The sequence below is a fragment of the Ranitomeya variabilis genome, chromosome 4, assembly GCF_051348905.1.
Source record: "Ranitomeya variabilis isolate aRanVar5 chromosome 4, aRanVar5.hap1, whole genome shotgun sequence".
NCBI lineage: Eukaryota > Metazoa > Chordata > Amphibia > Anura > Dendrobatidae > Ranitomeya > Ranitomeya variabilis.
The window spans coordinates 154,440,856-154,460,792 of record NC_135235.1 but is presented as its reverse complement, the minus strand read 5'-3'; the positions used below and the strand labels follow the sequence as shown (position 1 = coordinate 154,460,792).

Below are 19,937 nucleotides of genomic sequence, written 5' to 3'. Positions count from 1 at the left end.
GCAAATTGTAGCAGAAATCTATTCCAGCTCAGCTCATAGCTGCCATCGATTTCAGATTTTGCATATTGGCTACTCATGATGTACTAAATTTTGCGCCTATTAATAAGTTTGGCACATCTTACACTATTAATGTTTTGTTTAAAATGAGCTGGTCTTAAATTAGTTGTCCACTTTTAAGGCCATTTTTTTTTCACTTAAAATGCATGTATTTGGGGCTAAAAATTATTTTTTCAATTGGCCTTTACAGGCTCTTTAATTCCCTGAACCTTGAACTTGGATATGGTCAGTGGTCATAAAGCTGCTGAGAGCAGGTCAGAAAAAGACAGATAAAAGAGCTACAAACCCCTCATCAGAATAAGCTCACACTCAGATTCTTAGGGTATGTGCACACGGTCAGTAATTGGCAGCACTTTGGATGAAGCACATGTCCGCTGCATCCCAAGCGTTGCCGGCTATTGAACACAGGTGATTCCGCATGTGTTCATTGAACCGTGCGGATTCACCGCGTCCAATACATTGTATGGGTGAAATTTATCTTGTGGAGACTGAGCATCTCCGCAAGATAAATAGACATGCTGCAGTCAGGAAAGACGCTCTGCAAGTCCGTGTTCACAGATGAGCCGCAGGCGTCTCTGAACGCACAGTGGACATGCGATTTCTTGAAATCCCATCCACTATGCTGTAACATCTTGACGCTGCCGATTGGACAGTGTGGATGTACACAGCGTCCATCCTGCAGCTTTTACTGACCGTGGGAACATACCCTTAGATAACTCATTCTGCAGCCAGTAATACATACTACAACACAGAGACTATAGCAGAATAATGGTGCAACATTTTTGATGAAACCTAATTGCTAAAATGATTTTTAGCCCCCAAATACATTAATTTAAGACAAAAAGCAACCCATGTAAGTGAATATACTAAGTAGAGATGAGTGAAACATTTTGCAAAGGATCAGGTTTGAGTTGAATTTTATGAAATTTGCAGATTTCTGTGAATTCGAACATTCTGAGATTCAATTCAAGCTATGATATTTTACAGATTATCATGCTTTGTAGAATGGTGGTCAGTACCTCGGCCATGTGAGATCAGCGGTTCCCAGTGAAGCACAGTTGCTACAGCAGAGTTGTTTTCCATATTCAGAATCACTGGGTAAATCTCTCGTGTAGAGTGTAAGCTGTTATCAGGGGGTAATCTCTCGCTCATGTAAAGTGTAAGCTCTTATAGTCAGCGGGGTCCTCTGGCTCTCTTGCTTCTATAGATTATAATCTCTTATGGTCAGCGGGGTCCTTGTTCTCTCTGCTGTAGAGTGTAAGCTCCTTGGGTCAGCTGGGTCTGCTCTCTCTCTTCGCAGTAAAGTGTAAGCTCTTATGGTCAGTGGGGTCCTCTCACTCTCTCTGCTGTAGAGTGTAAGCTCTTATGGTCAGTGGGGTCCTCTCACTCTCTCTGCTGTAGAGTGTAAGCTCTTATGGTCAGTGGGGTCCTCTCACTCTCTCTGCTGTAGAGTGTAAGCTCTTATGTCCAGTGTGGTACTCTCTTTCTCCTGTAGAGTGTAAGCTCTTATGGTCAGTGGGGTCCTTTCTCTCTCCTGTAGAGTGTAAGCTCTTATGGTCAGTGGAGTCCTCTCTCTCTCTGCTGTAGAGTGTAAGCTTTTATGGTCAGTGGGGTCCTCCCGTTCTCCTGTAGAGCGTAAGCTCTTATGGTCAGTGGGGTCCCTTCTCTCTCCTGTGTAGTGCAAGCTCCTTGGGTCAGCTGGGTCCTCTCTCTCTCTCTTTTCGCAGTAGAGTGTAAGCTCTTATGGCCAGTGGGGTCCTCTCTCTCTGCTGTAGAGTGGAAACTCTTATGGTCACTGTGAATTAAGTCTTCTGGGGAAAATTTGGCAAAGTTGGAGAATTCAAATTTCAAACGATCGGCTCATCTCTACTCCTAAGATTTTATAGTTTTCTCGCATAAGGTGAATTTTTTTAAAAAAATGTAGCAAGTAGTTGGGTAAATATTGATAAAAAATACCTGCCTTAACAAATTTTGTTTGGTAAGATACGGTTTAAAATTCTACAATATTTTATAGACATTCAGATGTGGTATCATCTGTGCACTTATGTAGACATAAAATTCAAATTCATGCCAAAGCGCCTGCTCCTAATAATGACATTTAATAGGAGTGCTATATAAAATGCTGGTGCTTTATGAAACAAGATTATAATAATACATAAAGAGCACTAGAAATCCAGCAGCATGATCTTTTAAGTCTGCAATTAGCTGTTGCTCTTTAGTATTTTAAATTGTATGGGAGCTTGTGGGAGGGCATAGTGCAGGTTTTCGCAATCCTGGTCGCTGCTGATGCAAAGCACAACAGTCAAGATGAGATTGTCATTGACTGCTGTGCTTTGCACAGACAGTGACCAAGATGACAAAACTCACTTAATTTTACTGAGAGCTTTATCATCTCAGTCATTGCTTATTGCAGAGCGTAGCAGCCAATAATGGACTTATCTTGAGTGCTGCACTTTGCATAGGAACCTGTGACACCAAATAAGATTTCAAAGCTGCCACTGGCTAGCATCTAGTTCACTGGCCACTGGGCAGGCGCTCACTGTGTGTCTGCACTGCTTCAAAAAGAAGAGGTAGTGATGGCTATGGGTGAAATTTTATGGCCCTATAGCATTAAATACCTAAGGAAACCATCCCCCACTCTCGGCGACTGCCTCCAACACCCTCACTCCTCATAAAAACGCAGGTCTTATTTTCCACTTTTGTTTTACACTTATCTTTCATACTATACACAACTGCAACTTGAACATTGCTGAAGATAGTTTCCATACAAGATACAAGTTGTTTTGTTTGATAAGACTAAATCCTTGCTATGAAGAAAAAAAAGCATAAATCCCTTTTACAATCCAAGATTTGAACAGATGCCAACTTTGAACTTTTGCATTTGCTCCTTCTGTTAGTGTAAGAAGAAATCGCGAATCCTTGTGGCCTCAATCCAAGGTATATATGTTGAAGTCCTAGTGAAGACACTTGGTTTGTTCTCTACTGTGCAACCTATGGGTCCGAAGCTGACGATACCATGGACTTCCCATCTTTCTCGTCCATTTTGACATACAAGAGGCCCTCCTGAGTCACCCTGTAGACAACAAAGTCTTCATGTCATGTATGCTTCTGCATGTTATGATAATGGTATGCAGTATAAATCCCCTCAAAATTCAAAAGGCATATGAGAAATTTACTACATATTTAAGAGTTCCACAAGCATTTGGAACAAGAACGTTTTATTTCAAAGTTTTGTCGGTGAAGTCGGAGCTTTAATGACACACCCATCTTACCTGTCTAACAGTTTATAGCCAGCTTATCCAAAGCAGACTATGGGAAGTCAACATATCCTTAAAAAATAGAATAATTTCCCATTGCGTCTACCCTACTGATTTTTTTAAATATTGCTACAAGATTGTTCATTTTATTTCTTAATTTCAATATTGTATTGAAAAGCAATTGCTAGCTCTTTAATATGTGTTAGTTCAGTGGACTAAACCTTTCCTGCCACTTAAAGTTTTGGCTGTTTTGTATCAGGATACAGCCCTTTTTTTCAAATCTGACAATCTGATATATGTTACTTTATGTATATAAACTTTTGAATGCTTCTATCTGTCCCATCGATTCTGAGACTTATGTTAGTGCTAAATTTAGGCCTCTATTCTTTGCCTTTATCTAGGAAAACATCTTAAATTTGCCAAAGAAATGTAGAAAATTAGCAATCTTTAAACTTTCAATTTTTAAGCCATTAAAACAGTAATACAGCACAAAATGTTTAATAAATAAGTTTACCTATATGTCCACTTTACATTTGCTTTACATACTTATTTTTTAAGCATGGTAGAATACTTAGTTTAGCTAGAAATTTTACACATTTTCCTTTGATGTGGTTTTGAAGTGCCTATATACAAGTGCCTCTCACTAAATTAGATTATTATTATTAGATTATTATTATTAGAATAATTTTCAGTTCAATACAAAAAATGAAACACATATATTATAGAGTCATTACAAAGAGAGTGATCTATTTCAAGTGTTTATTTCTGTTAACTCTCACTCATTGCCTGAGTTTTGTGTCTAGGCTTCAGTCTAATTCCAGTCTCCAGCTCCTAGAATTGTCTTACCCAGACTATTCCCACTACTCTCTGGATTATTTCCTAAAAATTGCTACAACCGAAAACTCAAACTACACTTGTTGTTACTGCGCGTGAGTCTCCGACCATCGGATTCCAGAAATGTACCACCAGTATCCTAACAATATCTGTGCTACAGTGTTGGGTAAACTTTAGCTTTCTCACTAGTCTAATGTGCAGGACCGGGGTCCAAAATGTCATCATCTCTGCTAACTGTACGGAGGTCACCTATGCGGTGTAGCAAATTTTGGGGTGAAAAATTGTGTATATTAATTTCCTAGGCCATTATTGAATTGGACTATGACAACATTTTGGGGTATCAATTAAACTTTTGAGGGTTTTTTTGCGTGATGTGAGGCAGTGACCCCTGTTACAGCTAGGGGGCGCTATATCTTCTCACCAGAATGTTCCTGGAGGTGTAGTGAGGTCATGAGGGGGTATTGCAGTTGCAGGCATAGCTATGATTGCAATAGTGAATAAGTGACCAATGTCACAGGTAGGGGTCGCTGTGTGTCCTCCCCAGGATGTGCATGGGAGCGTATGAAGTCCATAGGTGTGCATGGCAATCTCGGGCGTAGCGGTGACTGCAACGCAGTTTAGAAATAATAAAAATAAGTATAGTCTTGGACATGCTGTTGTCCAAGAGAGATGTAGGAAAAACTGGCTCTGGAATGTGTGTTTGAAACAGACTGCAGTATGATAGTGTTGCAGTCTGTGCCATTCCGGTCCAGGTTTTCCATGTGGCACGAAGCCACAGGTTTGTTTGTTTTAAGCCCTGCAGGAAAGGGTTAGTGAGGTCTTAGTAAGTCTGAGGTGCGAGCAGAGCCAATAGGACTAACACTCGCAGTGTACACAGCTATGCCCGAAGGAAGACTGGTGTGTGTAACGATTGCAACACAGGTGGATATGGTGCCCGGCTGAAATCCAGAGGATATCCTGGACACTATGGCTGTGTGAGTAAAGAGACTGTGATACAGCGGTGCAGGACACCCACAGGAACTAGTCAGAGGAGGACGAGGACTGGCGACATGTAAAGCTGTGTGTAAGAGACTTGGTCACGGAGTGCAGTCACCCAGGGAAACTGCACAAAGGGAAGTCCGGCTTGTTTAGTGACTGTAATATGAAGCTGTATGGTATGTAGTGCTGTGAAACAGGCACTGAAGTTATATGCAATTGTGTGGATTGGAACCTTTCTGTGTGAAGTAACACATTAAAGGAAAGTTTTGTGTTTGAACTTTGTGGGTCACTGCCTCTTCACTGTGTACGGTGCTACCGCTGCACTACACATGGTGGAGAATGTGGACAGTGTGAACTGAGGCATACCCAAAGCATGCTGCAGAGCATTGAGCAAGTCTGCTGGAGAAATGGAGGAGCTTGTGAAGGAGTTGGTCCTCATTCAGCAGCACCAGGAGCTGCTGTTCCAACAGCAGCAGCAAGTGGTGTTGCAGTGGCAGCAGCAGCAAGAGATGCTGAAGTTGCAGCAGCGGCAGCAAGATGTGCTACATTGGAAGCTAGCAGAGCTTCAGCATTGTAACGAGGAGACCCCTGAGGTGAGGGGCGGTCAGCGATGTAAAGAGGAGACCCCGAGGTGAGGGGCAATCAGCAGTGTCATGAAGAGACCCCTAAGGTGAGGGGTGATCATTGGGTGTATCAGTGGCCCTATATAGAGTCTCGACCCGCCAGGTCTCAGGCAAATGACTTGTTGCAGTTGGTGGAGGAGTGGCTCCAGCCAGAGTTTTTTCCCCGTATGAGATGATGGAGAGAATCGTGGTTGTTCGGATGGTGCTGGCACTGCCGCGCATTGAGTCGGGCTGAGGGACCTAGGCACCCTGGAACTACTGATAGAATTGATTGAGCGGTATAAACCCACTCAGGACATTACACCAGAGCCTGGGCATGGGGCTAGTAACTGTTCGGTGACATCTAAGCCCATGGGCCACGGGAACACTTGCCATGAGTCTATGTGTGCCCAGCCAGTCTGTATCACCACTAGGGGCACACCCGGCAGGGAACCGCAATTGTGCCAGGTATTCGTGAACAGGTGCCGAACAGAGGCTCTCCTGGACACGGAGAATAATGTGGCTTTGGTACATAGGTCACTTGTTACCTGGGGCAACCCCAAAGGACAGAAAGTGAAGGTGATGGGAATTGATGGGAAAGCCCATAAATATCCAACTGTAGAGGTTAATTTTTCCACGCCGTGTGGGACTGTGTTGAGGAGAAACTTGCCCCTGTTTTGGTCCCTGTGGGAGACAGGGTCAACCTTCTCGGAAAATGTTGTGCCGGGTGCCGAACCCAAAGATGTTGAGATACCTGCCATAGGGGTCACCAACCTAGGGACAGAGTATAATCCCAATAGGCTCCCCCTAGAGGTAATGGCAGGAGAAACTGAAAATGTTGTTTCGGGCATAGAACCCGAAGATGCTAAGATGTCTGCCACAGGGGTCGCCAACTTAGGGACAGAGTGTAACCCTGATAGGCTCCCCCTAGAGGTTGTGGCAGTAGAGGTCTGGGGACCCAACTGAACCCTGAGCTGGAGGTGTTCCCTGGTAAGTTCGAGACAGCTCAGGTCCAGGGTCCCACACGGAGACGCAGGTATAAGAAATGCGCAAATAGAAAGGGTGCTGGGAAGATCTGGGAGTGTGTGGTCACCGAGGCGACTGGGGATGTGCGCACAAGGAACCCTCAGGAAGTGGCTGGGGGTCAGGGTAAAATAGAGAGAACGCTTGCTAGATGGCAGTATTGGGAGGCTTAGGTTGAGGTGCAGCGTAATGCTCGGAGTTGCCGGTGCGGACCGTGACATTTCAGCATGGCATAGTCACTGAGGCACGGGTAAGGGTACGGAGGAACCGGTACCAGGGGCCCGAAGGCAGGGGTAACAAGTATTCAACCAAACAGGTATAAATGGGGGGGGGATTTGTGAGGCAGTGACCCTTGTTACAGCTAGGGGGCGCTGTATGCCCTCCCCAGAATGCACACAGAGGTGTAGTGAGGCCATGAGGGGGTATTGCAGTTGCAGGTGTAGCTATGATTGCAATAGTGAAGAAGTGACCAATCTCACAGGTAGGGGTTGCTGTGTGTCCTACTCAGGATGCGCATGGGAGCATATAAAGTCCATAGGTGTGCAAGGCAGTCACGGGCGTAGCGGTGACTGCAATACAGTTTAAAAATAATTAAAAATAAGTGTAGTCTTGGACATGCTGTTGTCCAAGACAGATGTAGGAAAAACTGGCTCTGGAATGTGTTTTGAAACAGACTGCAGTATGATAGTGTTGCAGTCTGTTCCATTCCGCTCCAGGTTTTCCATGTGGCAGGAAGCCACAGGTTTGTTTGTTAAACGCCCTGCAGGAAAGGGTTAGTGAGGTTTTAGTGAGTCTGAGGTGTCTCAGGAGCCTCAGGTGTGTCAAGGCCAGAGTGAGTTGTTGCTTGCGTCCACAGCTATGCAAGTCACCCACGGTAACTGGTCGCGGATGTGGTTGTCCTGTGCCCAGAGGTGAACTGGAGGTGGATGTCCTGTGCCCAAAGGAGGACTGGCGTGTGTAACGATTGCAACACAGGTGGATATGGTACCCGGCTGCGATCTGGAGGATATCCTGGACTGTGTACGGCTGTGTGACTAAAGAGACTGTGATACAGTGGTGCAGGACTAGTCAGAGGAGGACTGGCGTGTGCAGTGCCTGCGACATGTAAAGCTGTGTGTAAGAGACTTGGTCACGGCGAGCGGTCGCCCTGGGAAACTGGACAAAGGGAAGTCCGGCCTGTTTAGTGACTGTAATCTGAAGCCGTATGGTTTGTAGTGCTGTGAAATGGGCACTGAAGTTATATGGAATTGTGTGGATTGGAACCTTTCTGTGTGAAGTAACACATTAAAGGAACGTTTGGTGTTCGAACTTTGTGGGTCACCGCCTCTTCACTGTGTACGGTGCTACTGCTGCACTACAGTGATGAGTGGGGGAAAAAATAACTTCAATATTGTTTTAAGGGTTCTGTATTTAGAACCCTGTAAATTATTACTGACACGGGAACTTGGACAGTATGATTATGGTGATGCCAAATTGAAATAGCTTTTTATGTTTTACAACACCTACTGTACTTTTAGAAATACTTAGACAATCATGTTTTGATGTTACCATATTCTGAGCTCCATAACTTCCTAATTTCTGCTGACAAAACTATGTAAAGGGCTTTTATTGCAGGATGAGTCACCATTTTGGCCTACGTAAGCGTCCCAAGAATTTACTCCAGTCCTTGGTATGACAGTGGTTGTGTATTATCCCCTGTATTAGCTGAAAACCAGCGAGAATGCCGAAAGGTCTGAGTAAGTGAAAATAAATGGGTAAAGGTATATATAGATAGCGGAGAATCTCTTGTAGTTTAACCATGAGTACTGATGGAAAGGAGTGTGATAATTGGGGAATCCAGAGATGTTCTCTGTGAATTTAAGGAAACAAAGCGATTTTGTTTTTTGACTTTGCAAATACAATTTATTATATTCTGTGAGGAATGTATGATGTATCTGTATCTTTCTATTTTATGGACCAGTGGTTAGAAAAAACATAAATATATAAGTAATGTTCTTCATGGACCAGGATGAGTATGAAACTCCAGCAATGTAAGGTATGATGAATAGAGTTAATTTTTCAAAATTAAAGTCCAGCTGTCCTGCCGGTTTCTGCTGTGCCTCTTTGAGTCCGACACAACCTCCAATGACGTTCGGCGAATATTGTAAATACAATATTCACCTCCGATCGTAATTGGAGTCAATGGAAGTAGAAATTACCAAATATGTTCAGAATCGATCGGCAAACATAAATTCGGTACGAATATGGTAGCAATATGGTACCAATATGGCAAATTCATATACAGCGACCGATTCCGTACATATTAGCTCAACTCTAATGATGAATGATCTGAATAAGCGTATACTATCCTATGATCAAAAAAAGTTAGTAAGAGAATTAATGCTATTGATTAGCTCCCTTATATACATTAAAGTGAGCCTGTCAGCTGACCAGCTTGGTCCCTGGTGTCTGTTGAAAGTATGTTTTTCTCTGGAATGCTGCAGTGTTTCAGAGTCAAAAATACCTGACTGAGATCGTACAGCCAGTGCCTGATACATATTGCAGTGCATTGGGCAGCACTTTCAGACATCATAGTTGACTGAAATCAGATAATTCAGAGGAGCTGAACAACCAATGAATGTGTAATGGAGCCTCCTAACTCTCCCAGACTGATATCAGGAAAGAAAAGAATTGGGACGTTGAATTTCAACATCCGATAAGCTGCCATCAGAGGAGTCTGGCAACAATTTACCCTCCTCTCCCATTTGAAAATACGCATGCTTGACCAAACCAAGTCAGGACAGCCATCAGCTGAACTGTTTGGCAGTTATCTCATCAGTGAGGGCACTTTTAGGGTCTAACGCCAATGAAGTTAGAGCCATTATAACTAATGTTGAAAACTTGAAAGTCTTCCTAGAAATGTTGGTCCGACCAACATTTTCCGAGTATTGCATTAATCCCTTACTAATCAGGCCTGCATGGGCCTTAAAGTGATTGTCCACTACCAGATCTGCATGGGCCTTAAATGGGTTATCCCCAATAGGACAACCCCTTCTTAAATAATATATTCCCAATGTAAAATAAAATACACTACACTGATCACCCGTATTGGTGCTGTTCCGTTGAAGTTGGGTCTCCCAAGGATTATGTGATATTGTTATGCCATGCGAGTAATGCTGCCAATCAGTGGTCACCATTGAGCTCCTGTGCTTTCACTTCCTTTGAATGAACCTTGGAAAGGAAATGTGTGTGTGTGAAGCAGCCCTTGAGCTATCGCTGATTGACTGCAGTGATCATGTGGTATAAACAACGTCACATGAGCCTCAGGAGACCCGGCCACAACATCGCTGGAATGTCACGGGTAGATTGGGGGAGCATGAGGTATTTTTATTCTGCATTGGGAATGTAGTATTTAAGAAGGGGTTATCCTAGTAGTGGACAACTTCTTTAATGACCGGCCAATTTTTTTTTTTTTTTTTTTTTTCATTTTTGCCTCTCATCCTTCCAGCAGTCAGAATATTTTTTATTTTTTAATTTGCATGGTGGTATGAGGCTTTGTTTTATGTAGGACACATTGTAACACTGTTTTGGGGTACATATAAAATATTCTATAATTTATGGTAAATCATTTTTCTGTGGCGCAACTACGGAAAAAAGCAATTTTTAATTTGGGTATTTTTTTTGTTTATATTTGCACTATTCTTGTTTGACACAAAATAACCTGTTGAATGAATTCTCCAGGCCAGGGTATTACGGTTGTGTGGATACCTAACATGTAAAGGTGGTTTTTTTTCCACATGTGTGGTATCCCACAATGTGGCCATTTCCATGGGATACCGGATGTATATTGTGTTTTCATATAAATGCTGTGAATTTTTACGTAGACTGTGCATTTTAAATACATTGTGAGACCTGCTGACAGACATCACAAAAGGGGTTAATCTTCTCACAGTCTTGATCAGGTGACCCAGTTAATATGCAGAAGGCTCTGGAAAAACGCCCCAGGGCAGCTCTACAATCACATAGAAGGGGAGGAGCCAAGTCCTGTGAGATAGTTTTAATTTGAAGTGGCAATTGGTGTTCGGACATCTTGAGAACAGGAAGCCATTTTGTATGTGAAGGAATTGCCTATCTTCTCCCTGCCTGACTGACACGATAAGGGGTTGTTAATAGTCTTCATATGAGGAAGTGAGTCACCCACCAGGGCCGTGGGGTACTTGATACAGGGTCCAGTACTTAAAGGGGCTATCACGGTGGCTGCGGCATGGTCCGTGGCACTGGGCGCCCAATTAAAGGGAATGGTCTTTTAAGGAGATTTATGAATAAAGTTTGTGTTCATGACGCCACCTGACCGAGAATGATTGCCGCCTTCCTGCTTTCTTCATGGCTCTCCGGCATCGCGCTCCTGCGCAGGCATACTTATCTGTTTTGTAGAGGGCAGAGCAAAGTACTGCAGTGTGCTGGGCCTCTCTGACCTTTTCCGGTGCCTGCACACTGCAGTACTTTACTCTGCCCTCAACAGGGCAGATAAGTACACCTGCACAGGAGCGCGATGCCAGAGAGCAATGAAGCAGGCAGGAGGGCGGCGATCATAAGAAGATGGGAGGCGCTGGACCTGGACCTGCAACACCCATCAAACCGGATTGTCCCCTGGGTGAGTATAATAAAAGTTATTTTTCTTATCTTTCTGGTTGGAATGCTGTAGATAAGCCCTGAAAGGTAGTGGCCGTATCCAAACCTGGTGACAGGTTCGCTTTAAAAAGTTGATTTTTATATATGTTGAAAAGAATTGAACTGTTGCTCAGTGGTCCAAGGTGTTGTTTTCAAATGAAAGTACATTTTGTATTTGATTTGGAAATGAAGGTCCCAGAGTGTTGTGGTTCTCAATGGCAAGAGAACATAGCCCAGCAAACATACGAACTAGCTCTTGGAAGGATGGAAACTAAACTGACCATGAACTAAACCTGCCGCACAACTAACAGTAGCCGGGTAGCGTAGCCTGCGTTTTATCCCTAGACGCCCAGCGCCGGCCGGAGGACTAACTAATCCTGGCAGAGGAAAATATAGTCCTGGCTCACCTCTAGAGAAATTTCCCCGAAAGGCAGACAGAGGCCCCCACAAATATTGGCGGTGATTTTAGATGAAATGACAAACGTAGTATGAAAATAGGTTTAGCAAAATTGAGGTCCGCTTACTAGATAGCAGGAAGACAGAAAGGGCACTTTCATGGTCAGCTGAAAACCCTATCAAAATACCATCCTGAAATTACTTTAAGACTCTAGTATTAACTCATAACATCAGAGTGGCAATTTCAGATCACAAGAGCTTTCCAGACACAGAAACGAAACTACAGCTGTGAACTGGAACAAAATGCAAAAACAAACAAGGACTAAGTCCAACTTAGCTGGGAGTTGTCTAGCAGCAGGAACATGCACAGAAAGGCTTCTGATTACAATGTTGACCGGCATGGAAGTGACAGAGGAGCAAGGCTAAATAGCGACTCCCACATCCTGATGGAAACAGGTGGACAGAGAGGATGATGCACACCAGTTCAATTCCACCAGTGGCCACCGGGGGAGCCCAAAATCCAATTTCACAACAGTACCCCCCCCTCAAGGAGGGGGCACCGAACCCTCACCAGAACCACCAGGGCGATCAGGATGAGCCCTATGAAAGGCACGGACCAAATCGGAGGCATGAACATCAGAGGCAGTCACCCAAGAATTATCCTCCTGACCGTATCCCTTCCATTTGACCAGATACTGGAGTTTCCGTCTGGAAACACGGGAGTCCAAGATTTTTTCCACAACGTACTCCAACTCGCCCTCAACCAACACCGGAGCAGGAGGCTCAACGGAAGGCACAACCGGTACCTCATACCTGCGCAATAATGACCGATGAAAAACATTATGAATAGAAAAAGATGCAGGGAGGTCCAAACGGAAGGACACAGGGTTAAGAATCTCCAATATCTTGTACGGGCCGATGAACCGAGGCTTAAACTTGGGAGAAGAAACCCTCATGGGGACAAAACGAGAAGACAACCACACCAAGTCCCCAACACAAAGCCGAGGACCAACCCGACGCCGGCGGTTGGCAAAAAGCTGAGTCTTCTCCTGGGACAACTTCAAATTGTCCACTACCTGCCCCCAAATCTGATGCAACCTCTCCACCACAGCATCCACTCCAGGACAATCCGAAGATTCCACCTGACCAGAAGAAAATCGAGGATGAAACCCCGAATTACAGAAAAAGGGAGACACCAAGGTGGCAGAACTGGCCCGATTATTGAGGGCAAACTCCGCTAAAGGCAAAAAAGCAACCCAATCATCCTGATCTGCAGACACAAAACACCTCAAATATGTCTCCAAGGTCTCATTAGTCCGCTCGGTCTGGCCATTAGTCTGAGGATGGAAAGCAGACGAGAAAGACAAATCTATGCCCATCCTAGCACAGAATGCTCGCCAAAATCTAGACACGAATTGGGTACCTCTGTCAGAAACGATATTCTCCGGAATACCATGCAAACGGACCACATTTTGAAAAAACAGAGGAACCAACTCGGAAGAAGAAGGCAACTTAGGCAGGGGAACCTAATGGACCATCTTAGAGAAACGATCACACACCACCCAGATGACAGACATCTTCTGAGAAACAGGAAGATCCGAAATAAAATCCATCGAGATGTGCGTCCAGGGCCTCTTCGGGATAGGCAAGGGCAACAACAATCCACTAGCCCGAGAACAACAAGGCTTGGCCCGAGCACAAACGTCACAAGACTGCACGAAGCCTCGCACATCTCGAGACAGGGAAGGCCACCAGAAGGACCTTGCCACCAAATCCCTGGTACCAAAGATTCCAGGATGACCTGCCAACGCAGAAGAATGAACCTCAGAAATGACTTTACTGGTCCAATCATCAGGAACAAACAGTCTACCAGGTGGGCAACGATCAGGTCTATCCGCCTGAAACTCCTGCAAGGCCCGCCGCAGGTCTGGAGAAACGGCAGACAATATCACTCCATCCTTAAGGATACCTGTAGGTTCAGAATTACCAAGGGAGTCAGGCTCAAAACTCCTAGAAAGGGCATCCGCCTTAACATTCTTAGAACCCGGCAGGTAGGACACCACAAAATTAAACCGAGAGAAAAACAACGACCAGCGCGCCTGTCTAGGATTCAGGCGTCTGGCGGACTCAAGATAAATTAGATTTTTGTGGTCAGTCAATACCACCACCTGATGTCTAGCCCCCTCAAGCCAATGACGCCACTCCTCAAAAGCCCACTTCATGGCCAAAAGCTCCCGATTCCCAACATCATAATTCCGCTCGGCGGGCGAAAATTTACGCAAGAAAAAAGCACAAGGTCTCATCACGGAGCAATCGGAACTTCTCTGCGACAAAACCGCCCCAGCTCCGATTTCAGAAGCGTCGACCTCAACCTGAAAAGGAAGAGCAACATCAGGCTGACGCAACACAGGGGCGGAAGAAAAGCGGCGCTTAAGCTCCCGAAAGGCCTCCACAGCAGCAGGGGACCAATCAGCAACATCAGCACCCTTCTTAGTCAAATCAGTCAATGGTTTAACAACATCAGAAAAACCAGCAATAAATCGACAATAAAAGTTAGCAAAGCCCAAAAATTTCTGAAGACTCTTAAGAGAAGAGGGTTGCGTCCAATCACAAATAGCCTGAACCTTGACAGGATCCATCTCGATGGAAGAGGGGGAAAAAATATATCCCAAAAAGGAAATCTTTTGAACCCCAAAAACGCACTTAGAACCCTTCACACACAAGGAATTAGACCGCAAAACCTGAAAAACCCTCCTGACCTGCTGGACATGAGAGTCCCAGTCATCCGAAAAAAATCAAAATATCATCCAGATACACAATCATAAATTTATCCAAATAATCACGGAAAATGTCATGCATAAAGGACTGAAAGACTGAAGGGGCATTTGAAAGACCAAAAGGCATCACCAAATACTCAAAGTGGCCCTCGGGCGTATTAAATGCGGTTTTCCACTCATCCCCCTGCTTAATTCGCACCAAATTATACGCCCCACGAAGATCTATCTTAGAGAACCACTTGGCCCCCTTTATGCGAGCAAACAAATCAGTCAGCAGTGGCAACGGATATTGATATTTAACCGTGATTTTATTCAAAAGCCGATAATCAATGCACGGCCTCAAAGAGCCATCTTTCTTAGCCACAAAGAAAAAACCGTCTCCTAAGGGAGATGACGAAGGACGAATATGTCCCTTTTCCAAGGACTCCTTTATATATTCTCGCATAGCAGCATGTTCAGGCACAGACAGATTAAATAAACGACCCTTAGGGTATTTACTACCCGGAATCAAATCTATGGCACAATCGCACTCCCGGTGCGGAGGTAATGAACCAAGCTTAGGTTCTTCAAAAACGTCACGATATTCAGTCAAGAATTCAGGAATCTCAGAGGGAATAGATGATGAAATGGAAACCACAGGTACGTCCCCATGCGTCCCCTTACATCCCCAGCTTAACACAGACATAGCTTTCCAGTCAAGGACTGGGTTATGAGATTGCAGCCATGGTAATCCAAGCACCAACACATCATGTAGGTTATACAGCACAAGAAAGCGAATAATCTCCTGGTGATCCAGATTAATCCGCATAGTTACTTGTGTCCAGTATTGTGGTTTATTGCTAGCCAATGGGGTGGAGTCAATCCCCTTCAGGGGTATAGGAGTTTCAAGAGGCTCCAAATCATACCCACAGCGTTTGGCAAAGGACCAATCTATAAGACTCAAAGCGGCGCCAGAGTCGACATAGGCATCCGCGGTAATAGATGATAAAGAACAAATCAGGGTCACAGATAGAATAAACTTAGACTGTAAAGTGCCAATTGAAACAGACTTATCAAGCTTCTTAGTACGCTTAGAGCATGCTGATATAACATGAGTTGAATCACCGCAATAGAAGCACAACCCATTTTTTCGTCTAAAATTCTGCCGTTCACTTCTGGACAGAATTCTATCACATTGCATATTCTCTGGCGTCTTCTCAGTAGACACCGCCAAATGGTGCACAGGTTTGCGCTCCCGCAGACGCCTATCGATCTGGATAGCCATTGTCATGGACTCATTCAGACCCGCAGGCACAGGGAACCCCACCATAACATCCTTAATGGCATCAGAGAGACCCTCTCTGAAATTCGCCGCCAGGGCGCACTCATTCCACTGAGTAAGCACAGCCCATTTACGGAATTTCTGGCAGTATATTTCAGCTTCGTCTTGCCCCTGAGATAGGGACATCAAGGCCTTTTCCGCCTGAAGTTCTAACTGAGGTTCCTCATAAAGCAACCCCAAGGCCAGAAAAAACGCATCCACATTGAGCAACGCAGGATCCCCTGGAGCCAATGCAAAAGCCCAATCCTGAGGGTCGCCCCGGAGCAAAGAAATCACAATCCTGACCTGCTGAGCAGGATCTCCAGCAGAGCGAGATTTCAGGGACAAAAACAACTTGCAATTATTTTTGAAATTTTGAAAGCAAGATCTATTCCCCGAGAAAAATTCAGGCAAAGGAATTCTAGGTTCAGATATAGGAACATGAACAACAAAATCTTGTAAGTTTTGAACTTTCGTGGTGAGATTATTCAAACCTGCAGCTAAACTCTGAATATCCATTTTAAACAGGTGAACACAGAGCCATTCCAGGATTAGAAGGAGAGAGAGAGAGAGAGGCTGCAATATAGGCAGACTTGCAAGAGATTCAATTACAAGCACACTCAGAACTGAGAAAAAAAAAAAAAAAAAATCTTCAGCAGACTTCTCTTTTCTCTCCTTTCTCTGTCAATTAATTTAACCCTTTGCGGCCGGTCAAACTGTTGTGGTTCTCAATGGCAAGAGAACATAGCCCAGCAAACATACGAACTAGCTCTTGGAAGGATGGAAACTAAACTGACCATGAACTAAACCTGCCGCACAACTAACAGTAGCCGGGTAGCGTAGCCTGCGTTTTATCCCTAGACGCCCAGCGCCGGCCGGAGGACTAACTAATCCTGGCAGAGGAAAATATAGTCCTGGCTCACCTCTAGAGAAATTTCCCCGAAAGGCAGACAGAGGCCCCCACAAATATTGGCGGTGATTTTAGATGAAATGACAAACGTAGTATGAAAATAGGTTTAGCAAAATTGAGGTCCGCTTACTAGATAGCAGGAAGACAGAAAGGGCACTTTCATGGTCAGCTGAAAACCCTATCAAAATACCATCCTGAAATTACTTTAAGACTCTAGTATTAACTCATAACATCAGAGTGGCAATTTCAGATCACAAGAGCTTTCCAGACACAGAAACGAAACTACAGCTGTGAACTGGAACAAAATGCAAAAACAAACAAGGACTAAGTCCAACTTAGCTGGGAGTTGTCTAGCAGCAGGAACATGCACAGAAAGGCTTCTGATTACAATGTTGACCGGCATGGAAGTGACAGAGGAGCAAGGCTAAATAGCGACTCCCACATCCTGATGGAAACAGGTGGACAGAGAGGATGATGCACACCAGTTCAATTCCACCAGTGGCCACCGGGGGAGCCCAAAATCCAATTTCACAACACCAGAGTTTGGAGGAATAGTGTAGAGGAACACTATCCAAGCTGCTTGAGGTCTAGTGTGAACTTTTCACAATCAGTGATGGTTTGGGGAGCTAAGACATCTGCTGGTGTAGGTCCACTGTGTTTTATCAAGACCAAAGTCAGCACAGCCGTCTACCAGGAAGTTTTTCTTCCGACAAGCTTTTTGGACATGGAAATTCTGCTGCGTGCATGTCTGTGTTTACGTATGCACTTTTGCATGTGTAAGTGCACTTGCCTGCGTGTATAAGTGTGTATCCCCATTTCTGTGTGTTTCCAATCTGCAAGTGTGTGTCTGCTAGTGCATATCTGCTCGCACATATGTGTGTGTCTTCATGTTTGTATGTGTGCTTCTGCATGTCTGTGTGTGTCTTTGTGCTCTTCCAAATATTTATTATAATTGGGGAGAGATGGGTGAGAAACGTTAGGAGACAGTATGGTGAGAATGTGTGAAGAAACAGTATGGTGAATGAGGGGAGAGGGAATGGGTGCAGAAACAGAAGGGGGATATATGAGGAGACAATGAGACAATATGGAGAGTGGAAGGAATGTATGAGGAGACAGCATTGGGGGAGAAAAGTGTTAGAGGACACAGAACAGAGACTAGGTAGTATGGGGAAAGGTATAAAGATGCGGCAGTATGGGGGGACAGTGTGAGGGCACATCAAAGAGGGAACAGTATGCTGAAGAGAGGTACTGTGATGAGGGGGCACAGTGTAGACAGGACAATATAGGGGATACACCATGTTAGAGGACAGTAAGAAGAGGAGAACCAGTATAGAAAAGAGAGGACAGTGAGGAGGGCATGTTGCATAAGAGGGTTAGTGTGGGTCATATTTTGTGCAGGGAGCATTGTGAGAGTTAATAGTCTATACAGCGGCTCAGTATAGGGCAGATATTTCTATTCAGGAGAACTATAATGACACTGCTATTTTTAGGGGTGTCGTGTGGGGATGCGCCGCAGAATACCGGAGAAGATGGAGGGCTGGGGAGAACAGCGGTGTATGAGAAGAGTCATCATGGAGTCTGGACAAGATGGAGATGAAAAGAAAGAGACTCTAATCAGAGAAGACATCACAGGTAAGATACCTGGATGTGAATATTTACAGTGCCTTGCGAAAGTATTCGGCCCCCTGAAACTTTTCAACCTTTTCCCACATATCATGCTTCAAACATAAAGATACCAAATGTAAATTTTTGGTGAAGAATCAACAACAAGTGGAACACAATTGTGAAGTTATGGGCAAAGAATGGGCAAGAATTTCAGTCTCTCGACGTACAAAACTGATAGAGACATACCCCAAGCGACTTGCAGCTGTAATCGCAGCAAAAGATGGCGCAACAAAGTATTAAGTTAAAGGGGCCGAATAATATTGCATGCCTCACTTTTCAGTTTTTGAATTTCCACAAAAATGTAAAATAACCAATAAATTTCGCTCAACTTCACAATTGTGTTCCATTTGTTGTTGATTCTTCGCCAAACATTTACATTTGGTATCTTTATGTTTGAAGCATGATATATGGGAAAAGGTTAGAAAGTTCCAGGGGGCCGAATCGCAAAGCACTGTATTTGTGATCCAGCCTGTATGGTCCGCAGTCTGATGATGACTGATAACAACAACTCCCAGTATCTCGATTGTTAAGGACATACCGGGAGTTGTCGTTTCATGCAATACAAAGGTATATGGGGCTGACCTGACATTGACATTACAATTGACGTATTGTGCACTTATGGTGGTTCAGATGTTGATTCATGTACTGGCGTGTTTGTGTGTGCCTGTGTGTTTGTGCATGTCTCCATGTATGTCTGTGGATCTGGAATTCTACAGCTCTGGCAAAAATTTAGAGACCACTGCAAAATTTTCAGTTTGTCTGATTTTTCTCTTTATAGGTATATTTTTGAGTAAAATGTAAATTGTTCTTTTATTCTATAAACTACTGTCAACATGCTTCCAAAGTTCCAAACAATACATTTTGTATTTACAGTTAGGTCCATATATATTTGGACAGAGACAACATTTTTCTAATTTTGGTTATGGACATTACCACAATGAATTTTATACAAATCAATTCAGATGCAGTTGAAGTTCAGACTTTCACCTTTCATTTGAGGGTATCCACATTAAGATTGGATAAAGGGTTTAGGAGTTTCAGCTCCTTAACATGTGCCACCCTGTTTTTAAAGGGACCAAAAGTAATTGGACAGATTCAATAATTTTAAATAAAATATTCATCTTTAGTACTTGGCTGAAAACCCTTAGTTGGCAATGACTGCCTGAAGTCTTGAACTCATGGACATCACCAGACGCTGTGCTTCCTCCTTTTTGATGCTCGGCCAGGCCTTCACTGCAGTGGTTTTCAGTTGCAGTTTGTTTGTGGGCCTTTCTGTCTGAAGTTTAGTCTTTAACAAGTGAAATGCTGCTCAATTGGGTTGAGATCAGGTGACTGACTTGGCCATTCAGGAATCTTCCACTTCTTTGCTTTAATAAACTCCTGGGCTGCTTTGGCTTTATGTTTTGGGTCATTGTCCATCTGTAGTATGAAACGACGACCAATCAGTCTGGCTGCATTTGGCTGGATCTGAGCACACAGTATGGCTCT

General features: G+C 44.1%; 1 protein-coding gene across 1 annotated transcript in view; it reads right to left on the bottom strand.

The window, feature by feature from the left end:
* Window positions 1–239: 239 nt before the first annotated feature.
* The window catches only part of LOC143768545 (elastase-1-like), a 133,338-nt gene continuing 113,640 nt past the window's right edge, over window positions 240–19,937 (bottom strand). Inside the window, exon 6 of the mRNA XM_077257195.1 lies at window positions 240–3,130. Coding sequence (XP_077113310.1) covers window positions 2,951–3,130 — 180 coding nt within the window. The 3' untranslated portion in view covers window positions 240–2,950. The remainder of the gene's footprint in view (window positions 3,131–19,937) is intronic.